This window comes from Vulpes lagopus, chromosome 21, assembly GCF_018345385.1.
Source record: "Vulpes lagopus strain Blue_001 chromosome 21, ASM1834538v1, whole genome shotgun sequence".
Lineage (NCBI taxonomy): Eukaryota > Metazoa > Chordata > Mammalia > Carnivora > Canidae > Vulpes > Vulpes lagopus.
The window spans coordinates 6,747,918-6,769,162 of NC_054844.1; the positions used below are offsets into that span (position 1 = coordinate 6,747,918).

The 21,245-nt window shown below is 42.9% G+C and overlaps 1 protein-coding gene across 2 annotated transcripts in view; it reads right to left on the reverse strand.

Annotated features, from left to right (window-relative positions):
- The window catches only part of LOC121479676 (anoctamin-2), a 341,299-nt gene that overhangs the window by 27,391 nt on the left and 292,663 nt on the right, over positions 1 to 21,245 (reverse strand). For both annotated transcript variants that reach the window (XM_041735401.1, XM_041735402.1), the window contains exons 17-20: positions 20,363 to 20,474; positions 18,120 to 18,177; positions 17,859 to 17,959; positions 9,128 to 9,273 (exon numbers count right to left, since the gene is read on the reverse strand). In XM_041735401.1, coding sequence (XP_041591335.1) covers positions 9,128 to 9,273; positions 17,859 to 17,959; positions 18,120 to 18,177; positions 20,363 to 20,474 — 417 coding nt within the window. The remainder of the gene's footprint in view (positions 1 to 9,127; positions 9,274 to 17,858; positions 17,960 to 18,119; positions 18,178 to 20,362; positions 20,475 to 21,245) is intronic.

Consider the following 21,245-nt stretch of genomic DNA (forward strand, 5'->3'; position numbering starts at 1 on the left):
TGGCAGAAACTATTGCCTCTGACAAGGTTGTGATATTTGTGCACCTCAGTCTTCTCTTCCCCCCAGCAAGCTATTTCCCAGGGCTGCTACCTATGAGCAGCGTGGAAGGGTTCATATTACGCCTTCTCTTATTTCCTTGGTTAGGCCCTGGAAAGGAGTACATAATAGGCCTGAGCTGGGGGAGGGGAGAAGGCAGAAGCAAAGAGGAGGCGGGGGAGGGGGAAACAGTAAAGGAAGGGGAGAAACATGGGTAACTCCCCTTCTTGGTAACCTACCCACTGGTTTCTCAGCCCATTACTACATGAGAATGGACTGCACTAGTGCAGGAAGGGAGATGTTTCAGCCTAGAGAGAGAAAGGCGGAGCCGGATAAGGGCTACCCTCGCATATTCAGACACTCCTTACCAGGGCTTTTTGGTGTGTGTGTGTTTTAGTATTTTATTTAAATTCAATTTGCCAACATATAGTATAACACCCAGTGCTCATCCCATCAAGTGTCCCCCTCAGTGCCTGTCACCCAGTCACCCCGTCTCCCCGCCCACCTCCCCTTCCACTACCCCTTGTTCATTTCCCAGAGTTAGGAGTCTCTCATGCTTTGTCTCCCTTTCTGATATTTCCCACTCATTTTCTCTCCTTTCCCCTTTAATCCCCTTCACTATTTTTTATATTCCCCGTATGAATGAAACCATATAAGTTGGTCCTTCTCTGACTGACTTACTTCACTCAGCACAATACCCTCCAGTTCCATCCACGTGGAAGCAAATGGTTTCTGATGGCTGAGTAATATTCCATTGTATATATAGACCACATCTTCTTTAAACAAACCTTTGTTTGTTTCCCAGAGTTAGGAGTCTCTTCAATGTTAGTGTAGTGGTAGGGCCTGCAGTAGGCCTTGTGGTTCCAGGAATCTGCCCCCAGGAATTTAGTTACCAAGAGCTATCAGAGGCATTGCTGGCTTGCTTAGGAAGCAGCCTGTCTGAAATCCTGGGGTGGGGGTGGGGGCAGTGAGGGCAGCTAAAATCCTAATGGGGAAGGGCAGGGAAGGAAAGGAGGGTAAGGGAGGGAAGGGGCTTTGGGGAGGAGGTGACCCCAGAATGAGAAGGCACCAGGGGTTCCAGGGCAAGGTGGCTAGGGAAGGTCAGAGAGGAAAGGAGTGAAATGGAAGTTGTGGGTAGGAAATTGCCTGCTGGGATCCATTTTGGCTGGACCAAGGATGCGTAAAGGGGCCTAGGGTTGAATGCATTGAAAGGACGTCCCACAAAGGCCCTGGTAAAGAATTGGAACCCTGGAAGTCTTTGAATAATGGATGACAAGACCAATGCTAATGTTGGAAAATGTAACAGAGCAGTAGCAAGATAGTGGTTGGTGATTGCAAAGGATGTGTTGAGATTGTGCCAGGAAAAGCACCAGGTATAGGAGGTTAAGTGGCTGAGCAGAAGAAGTGGCTTCCAGAGATATTCCAGAGGAAAGACCAAACTGCCCAGATGGAAGGGATGTGGACACAGAAAAATGGAAGCAAAGCGATGTTGAGATTTCTCAGCTAGGGGCCCAGAAGGCAGTGAAACCATCCATGTGATCAAACAGGAACAAAGGAATAGTCACAGGAGTAGAGTCTCCAGGCAGAGGAGCTGAGAAATGTCTCCCCAGGGATTGATTCTCCACCTGGCCTGGTCTAATGCCCCAAATAAGCCTGAGACGCTGGGAGAGAAGTCTCTAGTTGCAGGCCAGAGTTAGTGCTGCTTTGATACATGGGTTCCAAAGCCCAAGGAAGTTTGGTGAGCTGGCAACAACAGGACAAAACAAAGAAGAGAATGGATCACTGTAACACACCTCTGCTCAGTCAAATGGAACCTTTAGAGGTCTACCCTCTCTGAGGAAAACACAGTTAGCTGCATTTTGTTTTATTTTGTTCTTGTTTTGTGACAAGGCCCTTTCCTGTACCTGTCTTCCCCTCTCTCTCTGCCACTAGCCCTTGAGATCCTGACCCAGCAATGCCCTCGGGGATGGCCAGGATGGCGGCACTGCAGATGGAAGACATGAAATCGTAGTTGAGCTTAAATCTGAGTCTGAGGGGGAGCGTTCCACTCTGTCCACTTCTGCTAACAACTTGATCCCCAGAGGCAAAGGAGCAAATTGAAGCCAGAAGTGACTTTTCTTTGAGGGAAGCCCTGATAATAAACATGGTTCACCTTGGTCTTGGGAGATGGAAATTGCTGCACATAAGAAATATAGAGAAATATGTGCACTGTGAACAGGGAAGCCGGCCCAAATATCACGGGCTAGAGAGACGTGAGGTCTCTATTTCTCTGCCACTGAAGGAAGGGAACTAAAGTGCCACTCATTTAAGAAACATTTTATTGAAGGGCGCCTGGGCAGCTCAGGTAAGTTTCCAACTCTTGGTTTCAGCTCAGGTTGCAAGCTAGGGGTCCTGGGACAGACCCCTGTGTCTGGCCCATGCACAGTGGGGAGTCTGTTTGGGGATTCTCTCCCTCCTCTGCTGCCCCTCTTGCTCGCCCCTGCTCTCTCGAAGAAAAATAAATCCATCTTTTAAAAAAATTATCTTATTGGGGTCTTACTCCATTCTAGGAATTGTGCCTAATGGTGACATTAGGCGGGGGAAAAAGAGGTATCTCTTTCTCAACCACATTTTTTTCTCTACCAAAGCAGGTGTAGGGGGGATGAGAGGAATTGTTGATGGAAGAACCCAAAACTGCTTTCAAGAGACATGTTTGGGCCTAAGCAGTTCAGCAAGAACTTGCTGTAGGCAGACAGACCAGCACAGGTAACCCAACCCCAGAAGCAGGAGACTAGCAGGTGTACATTTGCAGAGCCAGCGTGTGGATGCCCTTGCCAGCTGCGCCATGCAGGGCACTTGAACTTTAATGTAAGGGAAGTCAGTAATGTGGAAGGATTTTACATAGAAAATATAACATGCTCTGGAGTGCATTTTGGAAAAGCCATTTTCAAAAGTGAGAAGGAAATGGGAAAGGGGGAAAGGAAGCAGGGGACAAGTTAGGATGCATCTGTAGTCACATGGAGGTAAACACTTCCAGTTATAAAATAAATAGATCGTGGAGATGAAAAGTTCAGCATGGGGAACACAGTTAATAATAAAAAAAAAGAAGATGTGCCTGGGCGCCTGGGTGGCTCAGTCAGTTACGTGTCTGCCTTGGGCTCAGGTCATGATCCCAGGGTCCTGGGATGGAGCCCTGCAGCGGGCTCCCTGCTCCGCAGGGAGTCTGCTCCTCCCTCTCCTTCTGCCCTTCCCCTTGCTCATGCTCTCCTTCTCTCTCTCTCTCTGTCTCTCTCTCTCTCTCAAATAAATAAATAAAATCTTTTTAAAAAATAAATAAAAATAAAAAAGAAGAGGAAGAAGAAGAAAAAGGAGGAACAGTGAGGGCTGGAGTGGGAATGCAAAATTCTTAGTAGATGCAAAGCCAGTGAAGTAAGGAGCCATAAATAAAAAAGGTTCTGGACCACACTGAGCAGGCCCTTCCTCAGCTGCAGCTGATGCAAAGTCAGAATGGAATGCTGGAGAAGAAGGCAGGGTCTACGCCAATTCCAGGATGTCCTTCCTGAAAAAAGAGGTTTGAATCGGCCATTTCAGGAGAGTAGTACAACCCTGGTCTCTGAGGAGGATCAACCATGCATTTCTAGCCACTGGGTGATACTCACTGGTCTTGGTGGACATATCTAGACAAGGAGGGGATGGTCAGCTCTTAGCCCTCCAAAGTCATGATCTGGCCTCCACTTCAAATGAATGAATATGTACATTTGCAAGCATAAGGCACCTCCCTTTCTATTAAAGTTTGATAGGATGTAAACTCATGACCAAGAAAAATGAGATCTCCCCTAATGACTAGGTGAATGACAGAAGAAATTCATCCTGTCACCCGCATTAAGGGCCTCAAAACCTGGGCTGTATTTAAGAAGCTGGAGGAAGGCTCTAAGGGGGATAATTGAATTCCTGAGTCAGGAAGACAATGGTGATTATTTTTTGGATGACTAAAGGAACAAAGTTTGTGGGTTTTAGATAAACAGATGACAAAAAGAGCCCATTTGGGATGCCAGGCTTGACAAGTAGAGCCCTTAGGGCTTAGAGTTCTCTGAAAAGGCAAACATCTTGGAGTGTTTACATCTAGGGCTTCTGAATGGGATGCCTTTGAATCAGTACCCTCATTCTATCAACAGCGCTACCCAACCCTACACTCAAGAGTAGAGCCTACCTCCAGGGCTCTCACTACATTAAGGGCTTCAGACTGTTTATTTTTTTTAAGAGTTTATTTTCTTTTTCCTTTCTCTTTTCTTTCTCTTTCCTTTCTCCTTTTTTTCTTTTCTTTTCTTTTCTTTTCTTTTCTTTTCTTTTCCTTTCTTTCTTTCTTTCTTTTCTTTTCTTTCTTTCTTTTCTTTTCTTTCTTTTCTTTTCTTTCTTTTCTTTTCTTTCTTTCTTTCTTTCTTTCTTTCTTTCTTTCTTTCTTTCTTTCTTTCTTCCCTTCCTTTGAGAGGGAGAGAGAGAGAGGGGGAGAGAGAGAGAGTGCATGCACAAGAGTAAGTAGGGGGGGCATGCAGGGGCAAGGGGAGACGGAGGGAATCTCAAGCAGACTCCCTGCTGAGCACGGAACCTGACTCAGGGCTCAATCTTACAACACTGACATCATAACCTGAGCAGAAATTACGAGTCAGTCACTTAACTGACCGAGCCCCCCAGGTGCCCCTGGGCTTCAAATTTTTTTTAGTTCTAAAAATTAATTCCTAAATTAAAGGTAAAGAAATTGGACTCTTGACAAGAACAGTGGCAGTTAGTATTCATGAGAACCTACTTGTACCAAGCCCTGGTTTTTAACTACTGTCTATCCATGACCTACTTCTCAGAACCATCCTATAAGGTAGGTGCTACTAACATCAAATCTACTCTCTGGACAAGAAAACTGAGCCTGGCTGACCTTATGTGTCAAGCCCAGAGTCATGTAGCTAGCCGTAACAGGTTTGGGACCAGGAACCTGGTGGTTTGGCTTCAGAGCCCACCCCTACCCTTACTCAGCCTACACTGCCAGATGGAATAATGTTTGGTAAAGTTTAGTCTGCAGCCCTGACTTTGATTGTACATGGGAGCAAATGCTCCCTTCAAGGGGGAAGAGGATATTCCAGAGACAAAAGGAATCAAAGGAATCTAACTCAGAAACACAGGACTTGTACTTATATAAATACAAAATAAAATCGTCATGTCTCTAAAATGACTGATACCTTAGTAAAACGGCCTAAAGAATTCTGGGAGTGAGTTTCTGTGGAGCCCAGCTGGGAAAACCCAAGTGTGATCCAGGCTTCTTCATCCACAGAAGACTCAACCAGAATCAGTGGAATTGTTGACTGAATCACTATCCTTCTGAACTGTTGAGGACTCTGTCCTGGTCTCCAAACTTGTTCTCATGCTCAGTAAGTGTTTGACAAATACAAGAATGAGTAAACAAGTACACCTCTGTTTCTTCTTCCTTCCTCTGTCTTACCACTTCCCCTCTGCACTTGCTGCCTATTTCCTCAAGGGAAACACAGTCACAGCGCTGGTCAAGATTTTACAACTCCTCTCTATGGCCTGATGTGAAACACAAACTTGTCTGATCTTCAGGGTTCACCATTCACATACGAGATCTTCTTCTAAACTCTCCCTACCCCAAAACCACCATTTGCTTTGTTAACACTTATTGTTAATTTGTAGACTGTCAGAACCAAAAGGAACCTTGGGGATCAAGTCCAATATCCTATCTACAGCTGGAAATCTCTTTTCAAAACATGCTTGACCCACCATCAACCAAGCCCCACTTTGAAAATGATCCTTCATTTGCCTCTTAAAGTTGTTAAACACTTACTTCTGTTAAGAAACCTTCCCTCATTAATTAATAAATCATTCATTCATTTATTTATCTTTGTTTATCAGACACAGTATCTATTATGTGCCAGGAAATGTGCTGGGTTATGGAGGGCATGAGGATGAATAAGCCATGATTCCTACACACTGTTCTTTAGAATCCAATAGACTGGGTCTGTAGAAGAACAGATATGTGTGCAATATTACCATAATCCTGTTAGATACACCATCAGTGTATATACCATATGTAACATTGGGACAGAAATGCAAGTAATTAATTATTAATAAAATTAATGAATTAAATAATTAATGCAAATAATAATTCCTCATGCAGGGGGAATGGGGCTTGGTCTAGGAGGACTCTACAGAGAAAACACTGTGAAAAGCTGTCTTAAAGGATGAGTTTGGAATATTCAGATCAACAATGTAGAACAAGGTGGCCACATGCTGAGAATCTCAAGCTTACTGTACACTGATAATTCCTTCATATCACATTACCTCAAGATACTAAATAATTTGTATTCGCCAGAAGAGTATTTCATACATTGCCTGTGGCTCTGTGAATTGGTCTAACTCTTTTAAAAAGCAATTTGGGGGGGCACCTGGGTGGCTCAGTAGTTGAACCTCTGCCTTTGGCTCAGGTCCTGATCCTGGGATCCTGGGATCAAGTCCCATATCAGGTTCCTCGCAGGAAGCCTGCTTCTCCCTCTGTCTATGTCTCTGTCTCTCTGTGTCTCTCATGAATGAATAATAAAATATTTTTTAAAAAAGCAATTTGGTAAAATAAATCAAGAACTATACAATGGCTATACCCTCAATCTAGTAATCACATCTGTGGGAATCTACCTTGAGGAATCATTAGTAAATATGGAAAATATTATAGGCAGGAAGATAATATATATCAGATCATTAAAACAGGGGAAGAATTGGAAAATGGGTCTCCAATGTGCTTCACTGGAAAATCGGCAAATACACTATGGTACATTTATTAGAGGGATCATTTATCATGCAGCTCTTAGTTTTGAATAATATATGACAACTTGGAAATATTTATTCATCTAATACTAAGTGAAAAAAGAGCAACAAATGTGTGCTTATGATTACAAATTTATTTAAAAATCATATGCCTAATAAAAAGGGTCTAAGAAGAAATGGTACCAAAATGCTAAAAAAAAATTGGGCTGATTCAAGGTAAGTTTGGGAGACCTATTCCCTTCTTTTCTGTATTTTCAAACTTCCTGTTATATGGTTGTTTTGTTCCCTTAGAGCCTACAAGGAGGTGTGTGTGAATGTGTGTGTGTGTGTGTGTGTGTGTGTGTTTTAATATATAGAATGAATTTCACCCTACAAAATCGAAGTATGAACTTTTTTCAGAGGTCATTAAGTCTAGTTCTTGGTTTTTTTCCCTCTTCTTTTACTTTGCAAAGTGCCAAAGTCTGAACACATACTGGGTGTCCGTTCAGCAACATGGTGGCAGACAAAGTGCACATATATCCCTACACTCTGCTTTCCTAGGGCCTCAAGACCATTAAGAGAAATAGCAATACTTGATGACACATGGCTTTTAGATGTGCCAGATACTCTTCTAAGCACTTCACAGATACTAATGCATTAAGTACAACAATCTCATGCAGTAGATATTATAATTATTATTAATTATTATTTCATGTATTTATTTATTTTTATAGCTAGAGCAAATTGAGACACATATAAGGTAGCCACTAACCCAAAGCTGTCCAGATAAGTTGGTCACAGAGCCAGGGTTTGAATCCAGGGAATAGAGCTCAAGTGTCTCTGCTCTCAAGGACTCAAAAGAAGAAGCTCTGAAATAGCCAGCTACCCAGACAGACAGATAGGCAGGCCAGGAAAATCTACATGGACAGCTCTGTGAGGGGTTGGAGGGCTGGGGTTGGAGGGTAGGGGTTGGGTGGGAGACAGAGCCCAATAGAAGCCTCACCCTGTGGCAGCAATTTCTGTCTGATAGGATGGTATACATAGAGAGGTGGCATCTGCCATAGAAGTGATTGCCTTGGCATAAATACCCGGTTCACTGTTGGAGAAGGATCGGCAGTAGAACTTAGATAAAGGTAAAGAGCATAAGGGAACTCCATGCTTACCTAAACTAGGTCCTAGCCTCTTGTTCCTGCAATAGATATAATGATTGTTCTTTCTCTGGTGAGTTTATTTAGATTACAAGGTGAAGATTTTGCTTGGAATTTTAGAACCACAGAACTTTCATACCTACCTAACCTAGACCCTATCCATCCCTCCACCCTTAACATACATACACACATTCTTATAAGCAGAAGAGGAGAAATATCCATTAGAAATAACAAGTACCCTAACCCGGTACACAGAGAGGCATGGGGGTCCCCTATTACACACGATGAACCACAGGAGGCAAGAACCATTATGCAAACACAACACTGGGCCAATTCTAGAGTACTGAGTGATTCTTCCAATGGATCTCCACACATTCTAACTTGAGTAAATGTTGAGGTGATGCGGCTGACCTCTTGGTCCAATGTTTTTAATTCATTAGTTCCAAGTCAGGGGAAGAGGCTTCTCAAATATCCACCCCAATAAAAGGTCAGGATTATTCACATGAAACCAAGAGTTTGAAGGCAGCTAATCTAAAATGGAGAACTCATGGCTAAAAACCACCTCTGAAATGACTGTGTTCTACCAGCCTATATACCACATGCACTCTTGCTTTCAAGCTTTATATAAGAACAGCAAGAGGCTCTGTAATGAGAAATCTACCTCTCATCCCCTACACAAACATCCCAACTTTTTAAGAGAAAAGTTAACATTTTACCCAGCCCCACTTGAGTACAGTGGTGGACTCTCCTATATTCTCCATGTCAAAGACGTATGTATCCTTGCCCTGAGTGTCATAGGATTACTTTACTCTTCCTTAATGGAAATTTCAATAAACTCTTTCAGGTTTATCAATGACAGAAACCAGGGGAAGAGACCTGAGAGATCAAACTTCTCATTTCATAGATGAGAAGAAGCCCAAGAATAAGAATGTATCACCCTAGTGTCAAGGTGGTAATAAGAGTTGCTCCTGGTTCTCATTCCAGGATTCCTTCTACTCTACCCTCCCCACTTCCATGTGGCACTGAAGGTGACACTGTGTAGGATGAAGCTCAAGAAGATGCAGAGACTGCCCCTATCATTCCCCTAACCCCCTTCCTTGCCCTTCATGCAGACACCCTGTGTAAACCTCCCCCTAGTAGAAGGAAAGATCATGGGATCTTACTCATCTCCATGTACTCTGGAGTCAGTCCAGTGTATGGCTCCAAGCTGTAGTCTAGGTCCCACTGCTCTGGATGCTTCGAGTGGGCAGAGTCAGTTTCTCGAGGTTCTGTCTCATCTTTCAGCTTCCGAAATAGTTTCTTTAGCTTCCTGGGAAAGAAATCGACCAGTCACCAAAAGCGTCTGGAACTCTTACAGGTTAAATTGAATTCCCCCATGAGTCATCTGTTGAAGTGCTAACCCTAGATGTGACTACATTTGAGGATAACAGGGTATTTAGGAGGTAATTAAGTGAGGTCATAAAGCTGGGGTCCTAGTCCAATAGAATTGGTAGCCTTATAAGAAAAGGAGAAGACACTGATCTTTCTCTCTACAGAATGTGGGGGAGGACACAGTAAGAAGATAGTTTTCTGAAACCCAGGAAGGGGGCCCTCATAGACAGCAAACTGCCAGTCATTGATCTTGGATTTTCCAGTCTCCAGAACTGTGAGAAATAAATTTCTGTTGTTTGTGCCAACCAGTCTATGATATTTTGTTATGACAGCCCAAGTAGACTAAATCAACCAAAATAATAATAGCCTAGCCTCTGAAGATTAAGTGAAACAATGTTTTGTATGATCCTTAGCATAATAACTGGATATAGTAAGCAATCAATAAATAACTTTATTATTTTCAATACTAGATGCTAAAATATGCCTGAGGGGTATAGTCTTTTCATACTTTCCATTGATATACAATCACAGAGAATGAAATTAGGTAAAGGAATAAGGCGCCAGTTCTGTTAATTGGTCTAAGAGAAAGTTTCTAGGAGATAGTTGGGAGGAGAATTAATAGCAGAGTGGTCAGAATCATAGCCTTGGAGAGTTAAAGGGGTTTTGAAGTCCATACTCCATATAATGCAGGCATTCCCCCCACATTCCCCACATGGAATCATCTAACTTCTATGTAGCTATTTCCAGAAGAGTATTCTCAGTATCATTTAGGTATGGCTTCCACTCTTAGAAAGGGCTTCTGACAGTTAGTGGAAATCTAATAGTTCAAAATAATGTTTTGATTAGTGTCCTGTGTAATACCATTTACCATCAAAAAGACATAGTATGGTGATGTAGTGTAGTGGGTAAAATTCTGATCTTTGATGGCAGAAAATAATTGCTTAAAACCCAGTTTCACAACTCACCAGCTATATTTTCTTGGACAGGCTATTAAAACTCCATAAGCTTTAAATTTCCTATCTATGAGAAAATAAATATTAAGTAGTCCAGGGTCAGTTAAGGGAGCTAATCTATGTAGCATACTTAACTTAGGGCTTGGTACATGCTAAGAGCTCAATAAATGTATTTATCCTAGTCCCTGTCATCACCATCATCATCATCAAAGAAGGATTTAAAGAATGAGTTGAGATCCATAGAAGCAGGAGTAAAATACAGTATTTCATAATCAAAGAGCAAGCAATAATTATCTGATAATAAGAAATAAAGAAAAACCTAGGTGGAACCTAAATATTCTGAAGCCAAATCATGTGGACTGGATAGACCTTTTCTGTAGGCCAAGACAGGAGAGATGAAGAAAAAATTGATAGTGTAAAAAGAAGACACAGAAAATGGGGAGAAAAGTACAAGGAAATACAAGAAAATGTCCCAGAGCTGAAAGATACACATTTTCCGATTGAGAGAACCTACTCAGCATAATGATAAGAAAAAGGACTTCCACCAGAGTCCATTACCATGAGATTTCACCACTCTAGGAATAATGAATAGGATTCTAAAAGCTTCCATGTCCAGAGAGAAAGATTCTCTAAAAATTATTTGGGGGATCCCTGGGTGGCGCAGCGGTTTGGCGCCTGCCTTTGGCCCAGGGCGCGATCCTGGAGACCCGGGATCGAATCCCATGTTGGGCTCCCGGTGCATGGAGCCTGCTTCTCCCTCCGCCTGTGTCTCTGCCTCTCTCTCTCTCTCTGTGACTATCATAAATAAATAAAAATTTAAAAAAAATAAAATAAAATAAATAAAAAAATAAATAAAAATTATTTGGAATAAAAACATAGGATTCTCCACATCAGCCCTTGACCCTAGAAAAGGCTAGAAAAAAATATTAATATTGAGAAGGCAAATGAATTTTAGCAAGAGATTTTATCCCCAGCCAATTTAGACACCAAGTGCAAAGACAGAATAAAGAAATGTAAACCACGCAAGGTTTTAAAAAAGATATCCTTCCAGGCATTTACTCTCGTGAAGTTCCTAGAGGATGATTTTCACCAACCAAAGATATAAAACAAGAAAGGAAACAATGGAATCTAGCAAACAAGAAATCTATCAGAAAAAGGAAGTAGTGGATCTAACTGGGATTAGTGGCTATATAAAAAGTTTAGTGAACAGTTTTGAACAGGAGGATGGTCTCCAGGAAAAAAAAAAAAGACATCTTATGTGTTTAATGACCTAGCTGGAAAAGTGGACATTTAAATAAGTGCTACTGGGCAGCCTGAGTGGCTTAGCGGTTTAGTGTCGCCTTCAGCCCAGGGCATGATCCTGGAGACCCAGGATCAAGTCCCACATCGGGCTCCCTGCAGGGAGCCTGCTTCTCCCTCTGCCTGTGTCTCTGCCTCTGTGAGTGTATGTGTGTGTGTGTGTGTGTGTGTGTGTCTCATGAATAAATAAGTAAGATCTTTAAAAGAATAAATAAATAAATAAATAAATAAATAAATAAATAAATGCGTGCATGCATGTGTGCTACCAATAATGTGTAGTGAGTCTTAAAGGAGATAAAGGGAGATATTTAGGTAATTATGAGAATAGAAAACGAAGAAAATGAACCTGACCTAAATCAGGGACGTTTTCCCTGAGGAAGAGATGCGTAAACCAACTAAATGATGAAAGATGAAAGAAGTGTGGGGAAGAGGGAGAAGGTGTGTTCTAGGTAATGGCCCAAGGCAAATGTAAAAATGGCTCAGAGAAGGGACTGAAGGAGTTCCAAATGCTCGGAGCATAGAGTAGGAGAGAAAAAGTGAGGAAAGAGCAAGTTCACAGCATGGAAGGCCTTATTGGCTATCTTAGGTAGCAGCTCAGGTGAGAGATCATGTCCACAGAGTCCAGTAGACAGGTGACTGCAGTAGACAGGAGGACAGACAGAGACAGACTCAGGAAGCAGAGTTAAGAAGCTGGGGGTGACCTGGACATGGGAAGGGAAGGAGAATGAGGAACCAAGGACTATCCTGAGTTTCTTGGCCATGTGTGTAGGTGGTGGTAGTTTCCTTGGACAGGAACACTAGAGAAGAAGCCATTTTGATAAAGGGGAGAAGGACCATTGAAGCAGAGGATCCCATATGATAACTAAGTAGAAATCCAGGAAGCGTTCTATACATGGGCAGAGAGCCCTTCAAATAGGTCCAGGTGGAAGCTAACAATATTAAGAACCATCCTGGAGAGAAGAACTGAAACTAGCAATGAGCCCACATGTGGGTGGAGTGCAGAAAAGGAATACCAACAGTCAAGGGATGCAGAGAGGGCGTAGGGTCTTCCATGGGCAAGAAAGCAGCAGTTGAGGAACAGAAGGCCAACTGCAAGACCATGTGGTAGAGAGGGAAGAGAGGGGAGGGGAGCTTTGGGAAAGAGTGCAGTCACAGTGTTACACATTGTGGGAGGTCAAAGACCGTGTGGTAGGAAAAAATCCACAAATAATTTTTAGGCACTCCTCCTTCCCAGAAGTTCTCCTGGAGACCTCAGTGACCATTAAAAACAATTAATAAAGAAAGTCCCTCAAGAAAGGATTTAACAGGAATCCTGCAAACTGTATAACATACAGATGGGCCGTTTGGAAAACTTTAGATTATGATTCCGACCGAATGATGCACTCGCTCGTTAAAATAACTCCTTTGATGTTACCTCTTGTCTTTTTCATCTGCTCTGCTATATTTCCGTCCCCTTTTTAATGACAGGTCTGAGAAAGTGTCTGGAAGGCTCAGAGCCTTTCCTTGGCTTGCACTCCACAGGCTCACCCCAAGACCAGGGTGACTGTCACACCTGAGGCCTTCCTGCCACAGGACTCTGGGCCCCAGGCAGCTCTCCATAGACCCAGGCTTCACAGGCCTCAAGTCTCATTAGGGAAAACAGAACCAAGCCCTACATGGGCCAAAGAAGAGGAACACGGCACTGTCTGAGCTATGTATCCCTTTCCTTGACACCTGACAAGGTTCAAATTTGTTCCTCAAACTTCTGATTCATGGCCAGATTCCTCTGTCTTGGAGAACACAGACCTCCTTCACCTGTAATGGCTTTAAAGAGAGACTGTTTTATGTCTTGAAATGTAATATTTATCACATTTACTGAGAAAGAAAAAGCAGAGAGTTTATAAAATCTTACTGGCCGTGTCCAGGGTACATTACAGCTATTCTGGGATGTGATCTGGTGTTTTTAGTAAGAATAGGGATGGGGGACACTTTGCTAGTGGAAGTATTTGCTCTGTCTGTCTCAGACTTCGTCCAGGAGAGAATCTGGCATTTGAAAAAGACTGCATTTTACCTTTTATCAAAAAAAAAAAATTCCATCTTTCTTAATGATAAAAGGACCATTTTCAATTTTGCTTCAAGGATAACTGGAGCTGAGTTTCAGATAAAATTATACAGAGAAGTTGGGATGTGGGGGCCATATTTCAGGGGCACCATACAATCTGGATCCAAAGTCTATCTTGCACAAACACATGTGGGAAAGGCGGGGTGTGTGGGTCAGCAGCAGGAGGCGGGTATGGAAACCCCCATCAGGGGACGTGGGCAGTAAATAGCACGAGATCCGATTCTGCCCGCCATGTCTGAAGTCATCTCAGATGGAGCTGCCGATGAGCATTGTTCTGGGGCCTGTAATGTTTAAAACCATCCAGCTCCTCTCTGGAAAGCATCTGTCACAACTGTGTCAGGCCCCAGGAGCCTGGAGTTGCTGAGTAGGGAGAGTCCAAGGCCAGATCACGCAACGCAGTTTTATTTATTATCATGTCCTCAATTAGTCGCAGAGCTGCCTTTAAAGAGCCTATTGCCCCCAGTTTTACTGCCTCCCTTGGAAGCACATTGCTTTTCCATCTCCAGGCCCTGAATCAAGCCTAGCCAAGATGGGACTGCTGCTGCCTAGGGGAAGGTGCCTGGACAAAGCTGGGCTTCTGCATGGCCCTGCAGATTTTGAGGCCTATCTGGCACCAACCAGATTCAGGGGTAGCAATGGAGAGTCTGAGCAAGCTGGTAAATCTCATCTGGGTCCCACAGGGCATCTGTACAGTATCCATGGACATGGCCCACATTGTACCAGCCTTCTGGAAACCTGTGGGATTAACAGGTAATAATATTGCTCTAAAGCAACGTTTCTTGAGCAATAGACACATTCCAATAGCAGTTCTTTTGACATTTTGGAGGGCTCTATACTTGGTCTTCATCTCATTAGATCATCTGGGAGAGTTCTTCCCTTTCCTGCTCTCATTCAGTCCCTTTGATGGCAGTCAAGGAAAAAACCCCAGTCTGCTGCTGGCATGTCTTTAACAACTCCCCAGCGCCTGTGCGGCTTCCTCTATAACAAGGAGAATGCAGATCCTAGGCCGATGTTATCATTTGTCTAATAATCTTTACTTTTTATCGTGTTGCTTTCTACTGCAATTTGCTATTCATGGTCACTGGCAGTGTTTGTTTTCCATTTTCAAAAATGTTATGAATTTAAACAAAAAGTGAGTTGGTTTAGAGGAAATTAATATGCAAACAGCTGTTTAGGTAGGTATGGAGAAAACAACTTCAAAAGTTGGCTCACAAATCACTGAAGATTGGGAAACAATGTTCTACGAGAAGCCTACTGGACTGTTAAGATTCTCAAGGTCAACAAAATTGTGGTTATCGTACTTTCTGCAAGACACACACACACACACAGAATCTAAGAAGAATATTTTGTCCTTGTGAAGAGGAATAAATCACAGCTGATTACCTGGCTTACTGATAAAAGTCAATTGGTCTTTAACATTTCAAAATTTTCTTTGGAAGAATCTTAGAAAATTCCTTTCAGAAGTAGAGGATAAACAACTTCTAGCTGTATAATCTTATATTTTTACCCCGAGAATGATCACCGATCACCTATCTATCTAACTCCTCAGACTTGCCTCTGTTTTTAAAAATCAAATCTGGTCTCTAAGACTAATATTTATCTCCCCTGGGGGGAAAGCATCTGAAGGCATGTAAGCCAAAGGCCATTAGGCCCCGAACAGAAGAGAAAAACAGTGTTCCTGACTTGGTCTTTTCAATCTCATTCTTGGACTTGCAACACTCACAAAGCATCACTTACAAACAAAAAGGTAATGACGCTTAGTCACCTAGGCTGCCTAGAAACTCTAAGAATGGTTCTTCCTTTTTTGGAGTCCATATTTTCTATTTTCCAGACAGCTGGGCATTCATCCAACCTTTATTTTTACATAAGCCACGTTGCATGAGAATCCTTTTAGAGCAACTTTAACAAGTCACACAGTGAGTATATTATAATGCCTCAATTTAAACCCAGATCTGTTGGACAGTCCCTGACCTACTGAGATATGCTACCTCCATCAAAGAATTCAAGACCACTAAATCTGATTTTTATAATACTTCTCCTTCTTCACTGTCAGGTTCAACTGTCATTTCTCTTTTGACTATGAAGGACTCCTTTTGATTTTCTTGCTTATTTCACGTTTCTCAGTGGTGTCACACAAAAAGATATCACCAGGTGCTTGAACTCTGGATTGGATGTGGTCTAATTTACTGAGAATGGGCTCTGAGTTGAGAGTAGAAAATCCAATAATCACCATCATTGTGATTTCATATGACTGAACTCAGAATAGAACCCATATAATTATAAAGAGCGTTAGAGATAAAAGACACTGAAGAATTTTTGCTCTACATCTTTAGGGACTAAATACATATTTATTACTATAATTAACTACATATCTTATGTAGCATATGTATATGTGTGTATGTGTGTGTATATATATACATATATATATACGTGTGTGTGTATACATATATATAGCATAATTATGTTGTATGTGTCCTTTGGCAGACTAAAAACTGAAATGAGGAAGTCTTTTGGAACAGAAGTGACCTGCAATTGGAACCAGTAGGGCCCAGCTTCAATGAATAGAGGAGAGGCTCCCTGAATGTCAGAGCTGAAATAAGAACACCTTAGAGATTAGTCTAATGCCATCATTTTCATTAAGAGAGGGGGACAGCAAGACTTAGAGAAGTGACTTGCCCACAGCTTTATGAGTCACTGTGCAATTGCCATCAATTAAAGTGTGGCACATTAAACATGCATCAAGCATAAACAAGAAAATTTAGCCTTCAAGGCAAACAGCCATGTGTTAATTTCATCTGCTCTGGAGCTGATGGAGTTGATGGGTGGGGGACATGCCAATACACTGTCCAAACATATGCCTGAGCTCTTGTCTCTCTTACACTCTATAAAAGGCCTCTGGATCCAGAGTGAATGGACTAAGTGGTAGAGCAGATGTCCAGGGATGAATAAATCTCATGTTTGCAAGCTGTATACAATTCCACCCAGAGCAGAATAACAATGTTCTGGAAGGACAGGTGTCTTCCCCAGATGTCTGAAGGAGAACGGAGACTTTCCTTTGTAGCAGTAGTGGAGGGGCTGGTCTTGTGGCTTCAAAGGAGCCACATGTGGCTTTGGTACATCTTTTCCTGGCCTGTATATTTTCTGGATGTTTATCCATAACAAATGTGGTCTCTTTCTGAGATGGTAAGCTCCTAGAGAACGGTGACCATGTGTTTCACCAGCTTTGCTTGACTATCACCGAATGACTTTCAATCAGAAAGCAGGGAACAGGACACACTTTCAGAGGGTGAAGTTTCTCAAAAGTGATGATTTCCTGACCGATGACAAGAGGCTAGATTAAACAAGGAGGTGCAACAAGATGCCCAGGCATCAACATGCTTGCCAATCCTCTTCCAAGAAAAGCATACACCCCTAGGGCTACCCCTGAGGCTCTCAGAGTGAGGGCGGAAAAACACTCTAAGGACTGAGCCTAAGGAATGGTACATGAGCACCAAAAAGCAATAGAAATGCAAGATGGTGATGGTGGGGAGAGGGGGTTACATTTTTCTTTGACCTGAAGGTAGATTTTCATTATTGAGTTTTCATTTCTTTTCAATCCTGTGCCTATGACTAAGTGTTTATTTTCATGACTATCTCAAGGCAACATCTAACTGAAAGGAGTCATTCTATAAAATTGGTATAAAACCATGTGGGAGAGGAGAGAAGATCCACATGAAGATCCAGCCTGAGCTTTACCAGCTCCATGTCCTTCCCCCTCTAAGATCACATATTCCACAGTTTCTTAGAGATTTCTCTAAATTATTATGTAATATTTCCAACTTTTGTATTCATTTATATCCACCACAATGCATCTTTTTTACTTATTCAATGGGAGGACAGAGAGCACTTTGAGGTCCAAGATACCTGATTCCTAGCTCTGCCACTTTGTCATTAAGTTCCTGAAGCAAGCGCTTATTAATCTTTCTGAGCCTTAAACCCCTTGAATTAGATTAGCAAGCAAGCCTCGTGGGAGGTGCCCTGCCTCAAGGGGAAAATTATTGGCAAGTGGACAGAGGAGTAAATAACCAGCTGTCTGAGAGGAGGAGGCCAGGAGCACCCTGCTGAAAGTGGGGCCCTGCTGGACTAGGCCCCGGACAGCAAACGGAGAAGGAAGAGGAGTTCATTACTTACGGGACTCCGATCTCAAAGATGTTGTTCTGGATCAACTGTTTTCCCAACATAATGATGCTGAGCTGAATGCAGAGCTCCATTAGGCAGCCCCCTGGAGCACACTACCCAGAAGAGAAGATAACAGAAGATGTGGTTAGACCAAGTAGAGCTCAGAGAGGCACAGGCAAGAAGAAAGGCTGGTGCCAGGCTCAGGCTGGGGCTGGGGCCAGGGTTACACCTATAAACCACCAGCTGGACGTGTAACACCCAGGCTGTACTTGCCTCTTCCATGCGGTAACCATCAAACACGTAAACGTAGCTTCCAGGCCTGCCCACAAACCTGAAATCCAGAAGTGTGGGAGAGTTAGGGAAGAAGAAAGGTGGGGCTGCTTGAAGGCATGCCTTCTGAGTGGAACAGGCACTGTCCAACACTCTCCCTGAAAGTGCTGGCCAGGGCAGGGAGCTGAATCACCCAGTGGTAGGACTTTACACCTTGTTAAGGGCTAGCCATCACCTGTTCCACCTACAGTTCACCTCTTAACCCAAGTTCCAGGGGACAGGGGCTGAGGCTGGGGCCGGTGTGGGGCTGGGAATGTCCCATGTATGTGCACATGTGATAGTTTCTGGGCCTAAACACCACAAGGTCTGGATTAACTCGAAGTGTACTATCTGTGCACCTTCTTCCCTCAACTAATGTCAAGAATTGAGTTCTGATTGCAGCTCCTCAGTGAGAGTTTCTGTTTTCCCAGGAAATGGAGGAGGAGATAGGCTAAAGTTGCAAGTAGAGATTTCTGGGATCAGAAAAGAAAAATGCAGACTTCTTACTGAAAATATTCAAAGGCATGGAAGTAGCCTGCTCCTTCTTTTTCCAAGTAGGGTTTATTTTATTGAGGACAAGAAGGTGGGGCAGGTGGGGAGAAGTGGAGTGGAAAAGTCCATCATGGAACCAGCCAGGTAATGAGAAAACTCCTTCTTACTTGAAATATTAGCCCCTCATCCACCCGTGGAAAGCCTACCCATCTATTTAAGGCTCGGTTCCAATCTTTCCTCTATGAAGTCTTCTCACTGTCTCTGTTCACAATTTAAGTATTTCGCCAACACTTTCTCTTTATACTTCTATTATAGCACTTATTGCAATGTGCTGTTGACAAGACCATCTCTTTCAGTATACCACAAATTTATCTAAGAGTCACCTAAGAGTCAGGACCCTATTTTTTTGGCCTGGAATATTGATGTATGAAACTTGCTATTGATATCAAATTTAGAGACAAAGCACCAGTGGAAAGCACTCATTAATAAGGACAGTCTCTCTACTACTCTAATTTTGTAAGAGTCAAGGGTAACCATCTCAAGAAGGGGGTGGTGGTTTTGGTCACAAATATATTTGTAAGAAACTATCAAATATATGCAATAATAGCTCTTGCTATGGATGCTTGCTTGATGAGAATTTAGTGCTAGGGAAGCTTTCCTGACAAAATTAATGCCTACTGGGAAATCTCCTTATAGGTAGCCAACTGACCTACCCTGAGAAATAGTTATCAGAAGTGATTTTACATCTAGATGTATTACATAATAAAGAATCTGACTGGCCTTTGTTGCTGGTTTTTGGAGAAGCCTCTAAATCCTTAGTTTCCCAGTAGGAGTCTCTTTGTTATTCAAGCTGGGCATTTAGGACTATATTTACATTTATGCTAATTTATGCAAATAAAACATCTCAGGATGGGGTGGGGGTGGCCAGAAAAACCAACCATCTGACTGGAGGGTTGGGCCTTTGATTTAGGTAGTAGCAGCCTGACCTCAGGAGGGGAAGGGGCTGAGGCAAAGCTCAGTCATGGGGCAAATGATTCAAGCAATTATACCTATGTGATGCAACCTTACCAATTGTGGGCACTGAGGTCTGGAGCTTCCTGGTTGGTGAGATGCACTGATGTGCCAGGAGCTAATGCATACTGAGGACATGGACACTTCCCTTTAGGACCTTCTTAAACCTCACCCATTGTGCCTCTCCCATTTGCTAGTTTGGATTGTATCCCTTTATAATAAAACTGTAATTTTAAGTGTAGAACATTCCTAAGTTCTGTGAGTCATTCTAGAGAATTATCAAACTTGAGGAGTTAGTGGCCACAGCCAGTGAGTCTGAATCTGGAGTGGCAGAGGAACCCCAGAGCTTGCAGCTAGTGTCTGGAGTGAGGGCAGTCTCCTGGAAGACTGTGCCCTTAACCTGTGAAGTCTGCATTGCAAGACCTAGAAGCCACGGGCTAGACCTGAAATTCCCTCCTATCCCGTCCTTAACATTGGGAGGCCCAGGGTCAAATCCCTGTACAGTTTCCCTGGTTGTCAGAGCCTGAAGATTCTAACCCCAAATGCTATCATGTTAATGCCATTGCTTCACCAGCAGTGAGATACAGATGGAAGTGGGGAATGGGACTAACAGTGTGAATTGACAGTGGGGACAGGCTGACTCTAGTGGGGGGCCCTGTCTTAGTGACAAGTTGCCCTTCCATGTGTGACCCCATTATACTCACCTCCCCTTGAAAAAGGCCACATAGAAGATGGGTGAGTAGGCATTGACAAACTTTAGCAAGAAAGCTTTGAGTATCAGCCGTTCTTCAAAAGTCTGTTCTGTTTTTGGAACCTCTGAAAGATAAAAGCAAAGCTGTTAAGTCTGAGAGACAGATTTTTCACCCCATCAGAGTTTTAACTCCGACTATGTGAACTGTTGTCTTTCAGCTCTTATTCCTTCAAGGTAGAAACCAAGAGACATGTCTCTCTGGCACATTAGAATTGAATTCACCTGGGAGGTCCCAAATAGATAACCAGGTACAATGGGTACATATATGTACAAAGGGTACATATAATCATCATCTTTCTTCTTCCACCGTCCTCCCCACTCCAGCAATGGTTTCACACTGCTTTTCTATGGGGGATCTGAGCAGGAGAGCTTCCTCGAAGCACTCTCACTTCATCAAGAGGAATTCGGCTTTTACCTGTGTGATTGCCAATTCCGAAAGATTTTATTTGAACAAAGGTCCCTGGTTAAAAAGGCTTTTGTTAACCAATGAACTACTCAATAAGCAGCAGAGACTTGTCTTAGGCACCGTGACATTATTCCTCTTTCTCTCCTCCTTCATTTCTAGAAGGAAACCCTGCATCTGTATGCTCTCTGGATAGAATGAGACACCTTGCATTTGTTTACTCAAAGGATGCACGATGCAGGATCATCAGATAAGTGAAACAAACATAAGACTAATGCCTCAGATTTGGGGGTCACAGCAAGTCCAGTGAGTCCTAAGAAGTTCAAGCAGAGGAGTCAGCACAGAATCCCCCAAGGATCTTGAGAAACACTGGGCAGAAACCTCAGGATGCCTTCAGAAGACTCAAGTTCCATGGGATATTCTGGTGAACAAT